At 44.8% G+C, this 16,504-nt stretch overlaps 1 protein-coding gene across 1 annotated transcript; it reads right to left on the reverse strand.

The window, feature by feature from the left end:
* Positions 1–256: 256 nt before the first annotated feature.
* On the reverse strand, positions 257–12,688 carry GNL2 (G protein nucleolar 2). The gene is made up of 16 exons (XM_063355656.1): positions 12,496–12,688; positions 12,322–12,406; positions 11,137–11,231; positions 10,490–10,629; positions 9,199–9,383; positions 8,658–8,724; positions 7,158–7,316; positions 6,476–6,589; positions 5,566–5,694; positions 4,781–4,885; positions 4,512–4,670; positions 4,257–4,364; positions 3,467–3,900; positions 2,719–2,798; positions 1,902–1,996; positions 257–1,017 (listed from the first exon to the last, which is right to left on the reverse strand). Exons 1-16 carry the CDS (start codon positions 12,557–12,559, stop codon positions 868–870), a joined length of 2,169 nt encoding a protein of 722 aa, XP_063211726.1. The 5' UTR covers positions 12,560–12,688; the 3' UTR covers positions 257–867.
* Between the last annotated feature and the right edge of the window lie 3,816 nt (positions 12,689–16,504).

The raw sequence follows: 16,504 nt of genomic DNA on the forward strand, positions 1-16,504 counted from the left end.
TCTTTCTTTTTCTCTTGACGAGTTGAAATTCAAGACCATAGTTACTGCACCCTCTTTCAATGCGATCCCAGCATCCAGCTCCTTGAACAGTGAACCTGTCTGGGACTTGCCTGTTGGTAATACGCTAGATGACCTTCAAAGCAATAAACTAATAAACACTTCTATACGCAAGCATCTCTGTAATATTATTACTTTGAAAATGTTGTAGAAAATTCAGAAACAATATGTTTATTGTAAACACTTTGCATAAGTCACATTCACTGAGAACTAAATTGCAGGTAATCCTCGGACAGGTGTTTGAGGGGCATTTCCTTGAGTACAGGCAACTTGCTGTTAATTGTACATCAAAATCCCTTGTCAGAACTGTTGGAAGTAACCCAGGATGAGCAAACCCAAAGCTCTCTAACATGGTTATTTCTAACAAAATGGAAGGGCGTGATACCATGCCAAGGGTCACCTCTCAGTGGAAGCAAATGAAATCTTGACTTGAGGTACCTGTGTAACCAGCTGGATATACACAGCAGGCAGACGTGGGAAAGGGAATTCACTCCAGTCATATGAAAAACTCCACAAAGATAGTTTCCAGAAAAAAAACCAAACAACAAACCCGCCACCACCACTGAGTAACACTTCAGGATATGTTTTGCCAAGGCAGTGTTTACTGGCCTTAGACGGCGATGTGGAAATACCACGACCTCCAGTTGCATAAAGAACTTTCAGATGATGCAGAAACAAAGAGTGAGATGCTACTCCTGGGAACAAGACAGACAAGTCAAACTAGGCTTTGAATGGGAACTACAAGTTTTATATTAAAAAAAGCCACTGCATACTAGAGCTGGTTTATGTAAAATTTAATAGAATAAGCAGTTATTGCTTATGTTTGTATTTTTTGTGCTTTGATCTTTGTTCCTCCAAGCCAGTTTTTTTCTTGTTCTTATTCTTATTTTTCACGTTGTGAGTTTCATAATACCGGACTCCAACTTTCTTGGAGCGCTGCTGCCTCTCAGCTCGTCTTCTCTGTAAATACACACGACACACGTTAGCAAACACACAGTATCCACAGCCTGAATTTGTTTGCATTCTTTCAAATGTTGTTCACTTTGCATTCCACATGCCTCAAGTAAAATAAGTAATTTCAAACAAAACATTGCTGATGTGAATATATGGACATCTATATGGAATCCACCCACCCAACGCTCTTCAAATGTTACCAATGAAGATACCCTTTAACCTTTACAAAAATAGTAAAGAAGATACAAGAAGCAACCTGACGTGCACAGTCACCTAAGAGGTCTTTTAACATAAGATGTGACAGAACATTCACAAACAGAATTCAGTCTCCCGCTCCCCCCGACAGTCCTAACAGTCCACAGCAGTGCTCCAAAAAAGCCCCTGCTGTACAAGTTTGCTTACAAATCACTTTCAAACTCAGACACACAGACTATTTCACTTGGTATTTAAGTTATTCTGCAATTTTTTTTAGACTTGACTAACATGAACAGAAGAAAGCAGCAGCAGCTCTCTGAAGACAGGATAGTACTGCCCATCCAGTTCCAAATTCTCCCATCTCCCGGCATTTAGACCCCTGCTCCCTTAACAGCACCAGTGCGCGAGGTAATGCTGACAGCACAACACTTGCCCACAAAGGATTCGCCCTTTCACTCTTTCTGTTGTAGTCATCTGCTGGACCATTTTATGGGTCACATCTACTGTCACATCTCACGTCAGCAGCAAGTCACCCTGTCTTCACACTCCTCCTACCTCAGCTACCGTCCCTGCGCTCTCTCCTCCTACGAGTGCCCAGTCTCAAAGCTCTTAAGTGATAACGGGCAATCTATGTATAAAAAAGCGCCAGCTCTACTGCCCTGCTCATTTGTTGTACTACAAGAAATCACACTTACTTCTTTGGATGTCAGCTTCTTGCAAGGCTGTTTACCGTCATCATCATCATCATCACCACCTTCTGGTTTCCTTTTTCTTTTCTTCTCTACGCTGCCTGCAAACAGCGGAGATCACATAGTCAGGCATCTTCCAAAACACCCATCTGTTTGCAGAACTTCAGGCTGGGGTCACCATCCCATCTACTTCAGCAAAGCATTCTTTTGGTTGTATTTTAATAGCTTCTACCAACACAACACGCATGTTCCTTACCAGATAATCACTCGCTATTGCTATGAAAACTGCTCTTGAGAAGCAGATTGCTTCAAGCCCCGTGCAAGTCCGGAAGAATTTCAGACTCTTGTCAGAATAGGGTTCTCTCATATGATTTTGTCTTTAATCACTCTTTCTATGGAAACCGAAGCCACATTCTTGAAGTCACCACAGTAAAACCTATAACCTGAAGTACCTCTGCGCTTTTATAATGCCGTAAATCCTTCCACTTCCTGCTGTGTAATATTACACCATGTGGAATGGAAGTTGCTCCGACTGCAATCTGTCCGTAGCACCATTTTTTTGGAGATGCAACATTTCTCTTCACTTTACCCTCGTTCACTGGTAGAGGGACACACCTCACTATACAGGCAGGTGTCCTACAGAACGGCTACAGCAAGGTCATCAGGCAGCCCTCAGGTTAGCTTATGGAAAGATTTAAATAGCTTTAGGGGAAAAAGAACTTGTGACCAGGAGCTACTGAATACTTTTCCCCCTAACTCCTCTCTTCTCTTGCTTATGGAATTTCCAAATGTAGATTAAGAACATCTACTAATCTTATTTTACCTCTGTCTTCAGTTTCTTTGGGTTCTTCAGACTTCTGCATGGATTTTGCAAACACTTTTTCACTCAGCTGCTTAGGGATTCTACAAAAGATAAAATAAGCAATAAAAGAATGTCACAACACAAAATGTAACCACCTCTGAGAGGTGATCAGTCCCCAGTAGATCCCAGTAGCCTATCAGCAGCAAAGCCACAACCTTTGCACCTAATAAACCTATTACAGTAATCTCGTCTCTGGAGTTACTGGGCTTGTGCACTGCACAAAGGGACAAAATGTAAGACTTAATCTTGAAATTGGAGTCCTCATAAGGCTGGTGGATGAGCTTTGCCAAAACTGGGCCTGCTGCATGAGCTAGCATACTCTTGTACACGCATGAAGACCAGCTGGCATATGCAGGTAGGACATTAGCCTTGGTATTGCTCAAGAAAGAACTCAACATTAAGGACAGATCCGAGGAGGTAATACTGCTACCCACAATACCAACAGATTTCTAATCCGTAGCTTAAGAGGCGGCTTTCCAACAGTGAGAACATTTTTAGTTGTGCTGGTAAACAGGACTTCTTGGAATAATCTTTCCAAACCAAACTGCCGCTTAACCAAAGCTCAAATGTTTGGGGCTAAACTAGATAAGCTGTGGCAACATAGAGGAACCAGTCAAGCAATCATGAGTGGAGTGAAGCTACAGCAGAACCACATTAACCCTTCTCCCTCCTGTGAAATAAATTTGAGTCACTGAACAGATTCAAATACCTTATTGCTGAGAATCTCTTTGCTTTGGCTTTATCCAGAAATTTTTTGTATTTTGCAATCTTCTCCTCCAAAGCCTTAAGAACTGCCTTAGAGCTCTCCTTGGCACCTGGTACAGGGACCTGCGATTCCTCCTGTACTGAATTTTGCTGTTGCTCATTTTCCTCTTTCTCTTCTTCCTGCTCCTCCTCTCCAGAGGATTCACTATCTGTTTCATCAAAGCCTGGCACATCTACAGGAACCAGGTCTTCTTCTGAGAACTGAGGTGCCACATTAATCCTCCCAAAGTTCTGCCGAACATGTGACATGAGTTGCTTAATTTCAGTGTCTGTATTATTCTTCTCTTCTACTGGCTCCACGCTTGATGCTACTGACTCAGAGACTTTCTCCTCATTATTATCTTGGTTTGATGTCACAGCTACTTCCAACGCAGGAGGCTACAAGAAAGAGCGTAATGGATATATTATCCACAAAGTCTGTCCCACCATCTCTGAGAGCAACTTCCATTTTATCTCTTCGAAAAAAGCCCAAGATGACAGGCTAACAATGTGACAATTACAACATTTCTGGTAGTCAGATGATTGTAAAATGGCTCAGACATCTCTGTAGCATCATTGCTACCCAGTCCTCACCAAATTCAAGTGAGCGACACCTGAATCACCAGACTTGGGCAGAGCCCAAGACATGCACCGCCCAAGTTACATGGCGCTCTGGGAAAAGCACCAGTGAATACCATTAGGAAAACCAAATCATATGTGAGAAAAAAAGAGAGACAAGAACATCACATTCTCACCTGGGGACCCGTTTCTGCATTCGGTGGCTTCACAAAGAATGGAATTCTGCCCCTCTGCCAGTCATTGAGAACCATCTTGCTCACAGTCTGCAAGTCAGGCTCACCACCCTGAAAGAACGCAGTAACAATTGATGTCCGCATTTGCAGGGCGTACCACCTTTCTATTACCCATAAGCAACAGAAACGTTCACATTTCCCATGTTCAGTAACTGGCCACATGCTCTTCCAGCCTGCAAATGCAGAAAGTTGTCACACCTTTAGCAGTTTTCCAGTCCTACAAGCAAGTTTCTCAAGGAAGTCTTCTGTATCCTTCCAGTTATCAATTTTGTACGTCTTTCTGATGTACTCTGGTTTGGCTCTTTCCAACACAGCACTAATATGATCTTCAGGGCTCTTAATCTTCTCAACTTGAACCTGAAAACGAATGGTAGAGTATCAACCCTTTGGACAGCGTGCATTCATTTCTTTGAACCCGTCGTATGGACAACGGCAAAGATTTTCCAGCATTTAGTGCAGATACGTACCACTCCCTTCAGCACAATGTCTGTTTCTGTGTCTCCAGATGGATAAACTACACCTGGGCAGTCAATGAGAAAAATCCGCCGCATCAAGGTAATGTATTGCCACACCTGAAAGAGATCAGTAGTTCACCATGTTACCTCCTTCCACACAGCCCTCTCTTCTGCTTTTTAAATGCACAGTTCTAATACACGGGGGTCACCCTGGGAACACCTAGAAGCAGAATATAACCGGGCAGCTTTGTTAGCCAGCCAAGACATCCTACATCTTGCTCCTTCTCTATCAGCCAGTGCTATCCCTACGCTTCTGCATCAAACTACTAATTCACAGGACCAAAGTGAGGAAACTACAAACTCTGATATTCTGCGAGTTCCCTCTTCCATGATCCTCAACTTTAGTGATATGTAGGAGTAAAACCAACAGGCTAGCAAAGAAGATTCCTGTAACCTTCTCTTCTTGTTTACTGTCACATTCTTGAAGAACAGAGTTAGAACACCAGCACTTATATACCCAATCGGGATTCAGGAGAGCACAGAGACTGAGTCAGGGCAGCTGAGCACAGATCGCAGCACTACAGTAAAGGCAGAGAGGGAACTCAGGAACGCTTCCAGTAGCCGTGCTTCAGAGCATGACTGTTGACCCGCCACTCGCCAGACTCAGGGTCACATAGCCTGTGCAGTTCAAGTGCTAGACTTGGAAAATGCCATTGAGCTAGTTTTAAATGAATTCTGCCTTTGACAATGCACTTACATAATTAACTTTTGTCTTTCATGTAGGGATCTCCTCCTACCTTTGTTTCACCTGCAATAGGGGCCACATTGCAGACTTTCTTAGACCGTAACGTATTGATGACTGAGCTTTTGCCGACGTTCGGATAACCAATGAAACCCACACTGATCTGTTTCTTGTCAGAGTGTAACTGTTAAGAAATAACACATCTTTTTGAGCACCTCGTAGAGAAAGACAGAATTATTACTAACACAGTTCTGAACATTTGTGCAGCTACTGCTCTATGTTGGAAAGCAAAGGGGACTCCGAAGTACCAGGTCAAAAAATGAGATAAGCTCTTTTCTACCAGAAGAGATCTACAAGGGTATAACCAACTCACCAAGAACTCCAAGCACTGAAGAAAGTATTTGCTACTTCAAAAGGAAGATGTGAACCCCTTGCATTCCTGGTTGCTCTAAAATTACTTGTGAACGCCTTAGTTAGAAACCATTTAGGTGGAGAAACCAAGCAAATACAAACAGTAGCTGGGGGCAGAATATAAATGTGGCTTGACGAGGTGTAACAGAAAGTACCTTTCTTGGTAAAATAAAGCCACTTAAAAGGAGAATACCTTAAGAGAATATACATACATGCAGGACATAAACCGGTGTGAAATATTTTCCTCTCTTGTACACATTCAAATGAGACCCAGGAGTGTCAAAGGGATACTCTGTCTACAAGGAACCTAGGCCAGAGACTGGTGGTCAAACCAGCTCTTTCTGGATCTCCTCAGTTTGACAAACACTTTGAATGTATTTGAAGGAATATTTTCCATTTTCTCTTCAGAGAAGGGAGCTTTATTGATGGAGTCATTTGCCGACAGAATGTCCATAGGGAAATGTACTGAGCCCCAAAGGCTACCAAAACAACACTCCACACTAAAACCCACCACTCCCCAAACAACAACACCAATCCCCAAAATTGTTCTGTACCTTTCCAAACTGCCTTAAGAGCTGTATGAAAGCACCTTTGCCAAAAGGGTTTGTGAGGCTGGCATGAAAAGCAAGTGTTGGATACTCCTGGGAAAGGACGGCAACCCAGCGCTTCTGAAGAGGAAAACATGACTCGGTTAGGGACCCTGTGCTGCGGAGGTGGTGAAACGATCTGCTTATGAGCAGAAGTACACGGCATCTTCACTCGGGTCACAAACGCAACTGTCTATGAAAATTGCTATGTAAGAACCTTTGAAGCATTTCACCAACCCAACAGCTAAAAGGATCGAGTATTGTTTTTCTAAGAGACAAACAATTTCCCAAAAACGCCTTCACTGCTAGCTAAAACTAATTAGTTTAACAATATAAAGAAAACCAGCTGTGGTGGATATGGATCTTAAGCGGACTAACATTTAACATACTCTGGAGACATCAGCTGAACTGTTAAATCCAGACAGAGGAAGTAGAGAATTTGTGGCTGGTAAGTGTTGCTCAACTCAGCCCAACTTGGACAGATTTACATTGCAATTGTTACTTTTATAAGCAAGCAAGCAGAGAGTTCCCATTGCCCCAGTTACATTCTGCCCTTTGAGACCAGCATGAAGACTGGCAACAGAATTAAGGCAGAGGCTACAAAAGGAACAAAGAAGGTCCATGGAGTAACAGGCAGGACTGTGCTTACGGTAGCCCAGGTAGGAACAAGATCACATTTGTTCAGGACAAAAATGAGATGTTTCCAGTGTTTCTCCTTTTTAAGATAAGATTCCACGTGAGGGGAGCGAGTACCCATGGGATCCCTGGCATCAAGAACTTGAACGACAACATCTGATGAATCTATCACCTGAAAAAAAAGAAAAAAAAAAAAAATCACAGAGAAGGAAACGATTTTACAGAAAGCAAGACATCTATACCTCCAAACTGAAGACTAGTAATTTTCTAAACTACATCATTAGTTTAGAAACCTTGTACCCTCCATGAACAACTGTTAGCTCCCCACAGACTAGTGAAGCTCAGACTAATAACCATTAACCCTCCACTCTTTCTTCTCCTAACTCCCCTCCACATTCAGGCTGGACAGCCGAAGAGCTTTCTTTTAACCTGCTCTTACGCACCAAGGAAGATGCTTGGAGCGCTTGGGAAAGAAAACACTGCACCCAAACAGGAAAATTAATTGCTTCAGTAGATAAAAACAACGCTCACCATCCATTCTGCAGCAATTCATTTCTGCCATTTCATAAAGGAACAGGATATAAAGTATGTTTTCTGGATCAATATGAAACACACAACCAAGCAGGAACCTGCTGTTAGTTCACTAAGCATCTACAGCAGGGAGCTGTCATTTTATGACTTGCTTCAAGCCAAGCGAATTTGTTTCACAGCTATTTCCTGCATTTTTGGCAGCGTCTTACTGAAATCTGTTTTGCTGTATCATTCCCAACGCTTTTAAATCTAAATGAAAAGGTTTTAAGCTACATTCAGAAATTCAGAGCAAGAAGTTAGGCAATTTCACACCTACCAGGCACTGAGAGCACGCAAACTGCTCTTACAGCCCTAATTCGTTCTCAGCCTCCATTCCTGTAGCAGTTGAGGTGGCTCATGGGGAACTGAGGGTCAGAGTCCTCCAAAGACGACACTATCAATGTGCCAGATGTTTTTAGCCTAAAGAAACTTAAGGGCATCTGGCTGGTTTATTTGCGGTGAAGCCCCAGAAATCAAAGAGAAGCTCCTACCTTCGCTCTGCCAGTCCAGATCACATGTTTTAAGGTTGGTTGTTCCAGCAAGACAAGAGCTCAAGAATCAAGCTCAGTCAGGCAGAGATTTGAAAATGAATCTCTGCTCTCTTCTACAGCTGACTTTTTCTGTTCATATTTATGTGCTGTATCAGTACCAGAAAAAGGATGTATGGTTTCAAGTCAGTCAGTTCAAGAGGCTGACAGGAAAGCAGGGAAAGGAATGTCAAACTCAGGACATTTATGCACGAACAAAGTCACTGTCTTAATGTTTCTAAGAAACTTTACAGCGAATTCAATTGTATCAAAGCTTCCCTAACAGAGCAATAAATGGTTTTCAGAACTTTTCTGATTACTGCTGTATAGCATTTCCAACGCTGGGCTGAAGCGCCTGACTTCGTAAAGGCTGAAAGACAGACGTGAGCGTGCTGCAAATGATAAACGTTGCTTACCTTGTAGAGCTCACCCCAGATTCTTTTGGACTGTCCTTTCCTATATATGTCCTCTTGTGCTTCATCCCTGGAAGTGGATTACCAGAGGCATCAGCAACCACAATAAGAGGGTTACAGTGTTGTCTTCTCTAAAGCCATTGACAGACAAAGGAGGAGAGGAGACCAAAGTAACAGACAGCTGGGATTTAGCCCCCCTCCTCGTCCCCCACCTTCAATCCACCCATTTGCAGAAAGATCCTACAAACGTGCAGCCTTTCAAAGACTCCTGTCTGCCCACTGGTCAGTTCCCTACTAACCCAAAACATGAGTTTGGAGATATTCTGACATGCAACAGAAAACAAATTATGAATAGTCAGAAGGGTCCCATGGAAGCAACAGTTTGCTTAAATACATAGCATTAAAAAAATCCCAAATTCAGCGAATTTCACTTTCCTTACTCCTCATACAGTAACAGCACTGACGGAGGTACTAGATACGTCTTTAAAAATAGAGCTGGCTTTTCAGAAATGCAAACAATGGATGATTTCTCCTTTCTGTTTACCTTACACCAGTGTCTTCTGTCACCAGGTCTCGGTCCTTGCCCTGATCATAAGCTCCTGACGAGGCCTCAGCATTCTCCACCAGAGACTGCACATCACTTGCAGAAAGATTTGGTCTTTTCCTCTGTGATTTGGGGCCAAACGTTGTTTCAAATGTTTCTGTGTCAAGAATGTGAACTCTGGAGGTCTAAGGAAAAACAGGTTGGTAAAAAACCCACAAACAGTGTTTTTTCCATCTCTCGTGACATACAGTGTACAAGACACAACTCTGCAACCTGTGACAAGAGTTACGGGCACTTTCCTAATAATGTTTGAGTTTTCCAGCTTAATCTTTGAGACACATAAGGGTGGATACTTAATAAGCAACAAAACACACTGCACTTGCCAAAGAACTATGCTTCAGTTCTTTCACTATAAATGATGTCAAACGTAATTAAAGCTACAATGATGAAAATTCAGCTGCTATCTTTGATCATTTCATATTTTTCTAACAAGTGCACAAATCTCGCCAAATTCACAGAGTTTTGTCAGCGACAATTACAATCAAAACTGTAGATTTTAATGCCTGTAATGAATGCCAACTTTTCTTGGAACAGCATTCAATTCATTGCTGAAAGAAGTAATTTGTTTTTGTAATGCACATTTTTGTTTCTTATAACTTTTTCCTTAATTTAGGTAACATTTTTATGACATAAACCTGGAAAGTTTCCACATGAAAAAACAGCTAGCTAGAGTCCAAAATAATAGTTCAGTTGTCATGAAAGAAACCTGATAATAACTAAAACTTGATGTACTAGAGATGAAGGCTGCAAGCACAAGAATTTCTGATTCAATATAAAAAGGAGATATTTGAGTTCAAATTCATCGCATGAAGAATGTCTGGAGTGAGAAGCATCCTCTAAAAAGGCCCCTCTGCTACAGGAGCTATTAAAAGCATTAGAAGGTAAGGTGGCAAGCTGCTACAGTCATCCTAAGTCGTACTCTAACCTCAGATGTTTTAGAGTAAGTTTCCTATTGGAAAAAGAGAATTTCTAACAAAGAACAGATCTTCTCACAAGCTACAGGGAAGTAATACACCATTTCTTTGCCTTCACGTTCGATGTCCACAGTGATAGGCTCTCAAAAGCATCTTTCCCCCAGTCATCTGCCCTAATTGCCTCTCCCAATGCTTCTAGAACTCAACATTTCACCAGGCTGAACAGACACAGCATGATCGCCTACCGAAAAATACCATTCACGACACCTCTGTGCACATAACCCAGCCCTCACTCTGTACAGGTGAGTGACACTCACGTGCGGTTTAATCCGATCGTAGAAAAGGGACATCGGCAACTTTCTTTGCTTCATGACCACTCTGTAAGGATCTTTCATGACCGTTTCCATCTCTTCTTGAAATTTCTGTAGGGATGACTGCTTGATCACACGGGTATTTCCTGCATATAAAAATAAATATTGCACCCGACCATTCCTCATCTGAACCGCTTCAAAGACCCCCAGTACACTGATAAATTATTAATACTCCATCTGGAATCAAAAATACCAGTGACAAAAAATAGAGGATTTTACTTGTGACAAACCCCACATTAGCATAAATAAGCCAATCCCTTTCTTTCCCATTTAAAGAAAATTTTAAAAGTATCCCTAGGGCGCTTAACATACACGGGCTACAGCATACATACACATTCGCAAACCCCAGAAAGTGATTAAAAGAAGCAGAATAACCACACTTTAGAGGAGTGCACGGAAAGCAAACACCCAAAGTACAGGGATACACAAAGCGTGCGCCAATACCCATGCCTACGGGGAGGGTCCTTCACCTTCATTTTCAGTATCTGTCCCACACAGCACTGGGACCACAATTCTGACATAAACACCCTCCAAACACACAAAGTCCGACAGTTTTTAAGCTTGCTCAGTCTGAGAGTTGGAAAAAAACTCACCAAACCATTTAATATTTGGTTCCACTCTTGCAACTGTGCCCGGTGCCACTGTTGACTGATACTGCAGAGGCTTAATCACTTTACCATGTTTGTTTCTAAGTGAAAAATGAGAACACATGTAAATAGGCAAGGGCAGCACACATCCCTCTAGCACTTCTGTCCACTAGACCAGAAGTACACCCACAAAATCCAGACACACCCTCGATCTAGAACTGGTGCCCCTGAGACTGTTACCAGAGAGGGTGCTGCCTGCAAAGGCTCATTAACTCAAACTCTGGAGCAGCAGAAGTGGTGTCAGCGAGTGCACACCCTTCACTCTCGCTCCAGCTTGACCAGACTCCTGATGAAGGTGGGCTATGTCAAACCAGGAATGGCTCACTGGGCTGCCCAAAGGAGCACCATACCATTTCCTAGTAGCCACTGCTTTCTTCTCTTATGGGCTCACATGGAAATTTTTAATCAGCTCTACCCATCAGCTAGTGCACAACACTCATTGTAAAATAATTTCCAACTTCAGACCTAGCTTAAATTTAGCAAATTTTTAAAATACACATTCCCCAGTCTGCTCTCAAAACACAGTGAAATCTGGCAAAACAAAACAAAACTGCTAATCTGAACCAGGACTCCCAGAAACCCCTGCAGCATCTACAACGTGGCAGAGACGCGTGTTTACAAGGTGGGAGCTGCTCCACAGCCAGAGACACTCCCAAGGAGTGAAGGGCTGTTTCCCAGCAAAGGGGCTGTACGGCTGTCAGGCTCTTCAGACATTTTAAGGTGAGCTTTTGAGTTACACTGTTGTGGGGAATGAAGGAATTTGGGCATTTTGGGGTTCATGACATTCCAGTGGGATCACATCAGCGTGTTTTCCAGCTGCATTCCCAACACACGTCGCTGCGCTGCCTGCGCTCAGGATAAGCTCCGCGCCACTAACAGGCATTCTGCCATCAGAGCAAGGGCAGCTGCCCTCAGCGCGGTCCCACCTGCCCTCACCGGCTGAACGCAGCGCCCACGCTGCCGCTCCGCACCGGCACACGCGCTCCCGGCGCCGCACGGCGCCGGTGTGTCCCGCGGGGCGCGGCCCGGCAGCGCAACTGCCCGCTCACCGCCGTGCCCGGGGAGCCCGGCCCCGCGCGCCGGCCTGGCCCGCGGCAAACCCCGCGGCGCGGCCTGGGGCCCCGGGCTCACCTCCGCTCCTTCTGCCGGTACATGTTGAGGCGGCGGATGGTGGCTCGGTCCCGCATGTTGTTTCCTCCCGCGCCCCCCACGCGATCTGCGGAGACAAGACAGTGTCAGGCCAGGCCCGGTACGGTACGGCACGGCACAACCCGGTACGGCGCGGCCTGCGGCCCCCACACACACCGGGGTTGGTACTGGCGCGGGAGGGGTTGATGGTGCTGCGGCCCTTGTAGCGTGGCTTCACCATGGCGGCGAGCGGAGCGCCCTGCACGGGGCGGGCGGCAATCACGGCCGGACCGGGAGAGGCGAGAGGCCGCTCCGCCACACGCACCACACCGGGCAGGAAGCGGCGGCACAAGTACTTCCGGCGCGAGGGTCGGCGCCATGACGCACTTCCGATGAGTCAGCCTTCCGGCTGCGCAGGCGCGTCCGGTTGCCCTGACAATCACGTCGCCATGGCAACGCGTGGGGCTGGCCCGGCCCCGGTCCCCCCCGTCCCCCCGATGTCCTCCGTCCCCTCGGCCCGTCCCGCCGTGCCCCGGGGCTCCCCGGGGCCTCCCTAACTCGAGGCCGCGCCGCGGGGCCGCCCGTCCGCCATGACCCGCCCGCGGGGCCCGGCGGGGCGGCCTGTGCCGCGGGGCGCTCCCGGCCCCTCCGCCCTTCCCGGGGGCTCCCGGCGCAGCGCGGGCCGCGGGGCGGGCGGGCCGCTTCCAGGGAGGAGAGGGCTGGAATAAGGAAGGGTGCTGGCACAGGAGGCCTCATTGTTTGTGAAATGTTGTTTGTTCGCAGACACATAATCAGAATCATTTGGGAGCGCTTGGCATTCGCGCGCGTTTCCATTCGCAGATGAATGCATGTGGTCAGCAGACTGGTCTGTCGGTGTGGGGATGCTGGTGGGAGCACTGGCGCGCTCGCAGCGGCGGGGCAGCGGCGGTGGGGTGTTTATGGGCACAGGGGGCTGTTTTTTCTAGGTTACTGGCAATGACTTTTTAAAATTAGAAATAACAACACTGGCGGTTTTGTATGCACGTAAAGAATTGCATGGACAGTGCAGAAACGAAATCAAATTTAGGCAAATTATATGTCTAAAGACTGAGCCGACGTTATGTTACTGCCAGATTTTAATAGAAATTGGAAAGATCCTCACCTTGGGGGAATTAACAAAGCTCCACTGAAATGGTGTTAATTTATAGCAGAGATTGGGCTGGGGCCAAGCTGCTCAGCACGTTGGGGAATCTTCTTCAAATGAAGGTCTGGCCCATCGCTTCTAAATACTTACTAGCAGCAGAGTATTCACAGCTAGTTCCATTTCCTTCCAGTCCTGCTCATGCTCTTGTAAATCCAGAACAATAGCAGAGCTTCAAAGATTTTGTTCTTTTCATGATTTTCAGCATTTTGCGTTTAGGTAGTGCATAATCCCTGTTGTACAACAAAGTCCTAATGAGTCAAGACTTGGGAGCTGTTTTGTAAGATGGCGGTCTTGAATTTTCAGTCTGTTTTGGTTAAGCCTATGATTTCTGTTTTTTCTCTTAATAGAATTATCTATGCCTTGGGCATTTAAAAAATACACATTGATGTGGGCATAAAAAATTAATTCCAAATTGTAGATAATTGTTTAAGCTATCAGACTTGAGGCTCATGGAGAAGAGTTTTCCCAGGACAAGTGTGTTTTCTATTAGAGTTGATATCAATCTGTCAGAAGATCCTTTTGATTTTCAAATTTTTAGACTAAATAGTTGAGTAATCCTTGCTCTGTTCTCCCCCACTCTTTCTTCCTTTTCCTTAAGAAAACACTCTTTTTATTGTTAGCAAGATACCTTGGAGTGCATCCAGAAAAATGCTGTCTCTTTCTGTGAAAGAATAGAAATAGCTAGCTTTAGACATGAGGTTATGTCGTGGAGAACTTTTATTGGTAATGTGTCTGAGCGAATTGCTGAATTCCCACGTTGGAAGCTTTCCCGGGGAGGTCTCGGCGTGACTCTCCCAGCCTGGCTCACGGTGAGCCCCGTCGCCCAAATCGGAGCGGGCTACAATCCCCTATTTTCTGTCATAAGAAAAGGTTATACTGAAAACATACGGGAATTGCATTCAAACGGGAAGAAATTCATCCTTTCAGCTGCGCTCTCCTCTCTCTCAAGTCTTTCCTGACCAAAATTACACTGCTGGGGCTGACAGTTAGTATTTAACTCGCAGTATCTCTGTAGCTGTGGTTGTTTGCTTGTGTATCTGATAACATGCCAGTCAGATATTTTACTCTACTAAACTAATTTTATGTTGCTGTATGACTCACAAGCTTCTCGTTTGCTATTGATGCATCCTCCCATTTCAATTTTTCACTTTTTTTCCCCTTTTTAAATTGGCGGCAGCGCGATGTTGTCCGCGCTGCGTGCCAGACAGGAGAGGGGGGTTGTGATAGATGCCAGGCCTGTCGGATCTGCCAAACAGCCCCAGCTTCGTTGACACGACCAGCCTGGCCATTGCTGAAATGAAATCATTTTGAATTTTATCTGGCCTCTTCCTTGTCAAAATCCCAGTGAATGTGGTTGTGTGATGCCATCGGAATGACTCATTGCCATAATTACATATGTTCTAAGGGGTTATTCCCATTGTATTATTAAAAACTAGTGATGGTTGATTTTTGGCAGGGACTGTCTTCCTTGTATGATCTACAGATTTTGTCAATTAAATGAAAGAAAGATAGATTTCCAAAACTTCAGAACAAGACTGGACTTGTACTCCGAGCACTTTCGGTGTGGTATTGAGCTACTTTGTTCTATTTAACAGGATAAAGGCAACATCAGCCATCTTACTCTCCTTGTTGCAGCGCAAGGACTGGGTTCCGTAGTAGCCTTCAAACCATCCCAAGCCCGGCCAGAACGTACCGTAGATGCTTTCTCGTCACAGTAGTTTTCCCAGCTCAGTTGAGGGCTATCACTTACAGGAGCGGGAGGCTCCTTGGCAAAAGGCTCCAGGTTTGACAGCTCCTTAGCAAAAAAAAACCCAAAAGCGATCCCAGATATCGTTGCCTTGGATCTGGAGTTCCCAAAGTGGCGACGGAAAGCAACAGAGGGAAGCTGGAGGGAGGAGGGGAAAATCGCAGTCAAGCAAAAAAGGCCAAAAGATGGAAAAGGACTTTGGGAGCGCGGGCGGCGCATGCCCAGCGGGATTGAGCCCTGGGAGCGAGTGCCGCGCTCGGGCTGCGCCGTTCTTGCGGGCCTGCAGAGCCTCCTGCTTCGCTCTTGAACGTCCGCCAGCGCTGCAGATCCCTCTCGCAGGAATTGAGTGTTTACTAGCAATCTGGAAGCTGAAGCATTTACATCTAAATGTTTTACTTTTGTGATTTGGTTTTAATAGTCATGAGAAGTGACTCCTTTTCTGGAAAGCTGCACGTGCTGCACCGTGCATGTTAGCCTTGCGCATCGCAGGATTTGACGTGGCCTTTTGCAGGCTGTTTCGGTGGCAGACAAGGTTCTAACCAGGCTCTTTAGCTTGTGCTGTAAATAACAATGTCTTATCTACCTGGTTGGCTCTTCTTTGTCTGCTAAGATCCTGCTGCTCTTCAAAAATCGTGGCGATTCTGGCCATCTAAACTATGGTTTGGCATTCAGTTGGCTATAATATATTCTCATGTGTATAAAAGCCATCGATGTGATTTATTTATGCTGACTGTAATTTTAATAAAGTTTTTTTTTTAAATGTTATGCCTGACATCTTTCTCTGTGAAGACTATTGACTTAATAAAATCTGTAAATATCTATAAAAGACCCCTCAGACGATGTAATCCAAGTAATAGTATTAGGGATAACCTGTTTCACTACCCTACTCTATTTCCTGTAATCAAAGCTAAGATTTCTCCTGAGTGAGAAATCATTTTAACGTAAACATGAACTAAAAAGTGTATACACTGCCTCCATCTCCACGGGGGTAAAAAGCCAGTAAATTACCATTTGAGGAGTATGTGTGCACACATTTAACTTGACTGTAGCTGATGAAAAATACAGATTTATATTACACAGAGAGGATAAAAATATAATACAACCAACCTGTGTTTGGTGAAATTTGTCTGCTTTACCTCCTAAATCTCGGCAAATGAGATAGAAATTAAACAGTTCCAAACCCACGACTGTAGGCTGTTAATATATTACTCCTTGCCCTTTGTTCCCCATTACGTGGGATGAATTGCCCAAAAGCT

Source organism: Chroicocephalus ridibundus, chromosome 19, assembly GCF_963924245.1.
Source record: "Chroicocephalus ridibundus chromosome 19, bChrRid1.1, whole genome shotgun sequence".
Taxonomy (NCBI): Eukaryota; Metazoa; Chordata; class Aves; order Charadriiformes; family Laridae; genus Chroicocephalus; species Chroicocephalus ridibundus.

What these genes read in the sequence shown, in the direction of transcription:
- GNL2 (XM_063355656.1), bottom strand. Translation starts at nt 12,559, where the DNA reads ATGGTGAAGCCACGCTACAAGGGCCGCAGCACCATCAACCCCTCCCGC. An exon ending in CTATTGCAGGTGAAACAAAG is followed by an intron (nt 4,886 to 5,565) that starts GTAGGAGGAGAT and finishes GATCTCTTTCAG; the next exon opens with GTGTGGCAATACATTACCTT. An exon ending in CAAAGAAACTGAAGACAGAG is followed by an intron (nt 1,997 to 2,718) that starts GTAAAATAAGAT and finishes CGCTGTTTGCAG; the next exon opens with GCAGCGTAGAGAAGAAAAGA.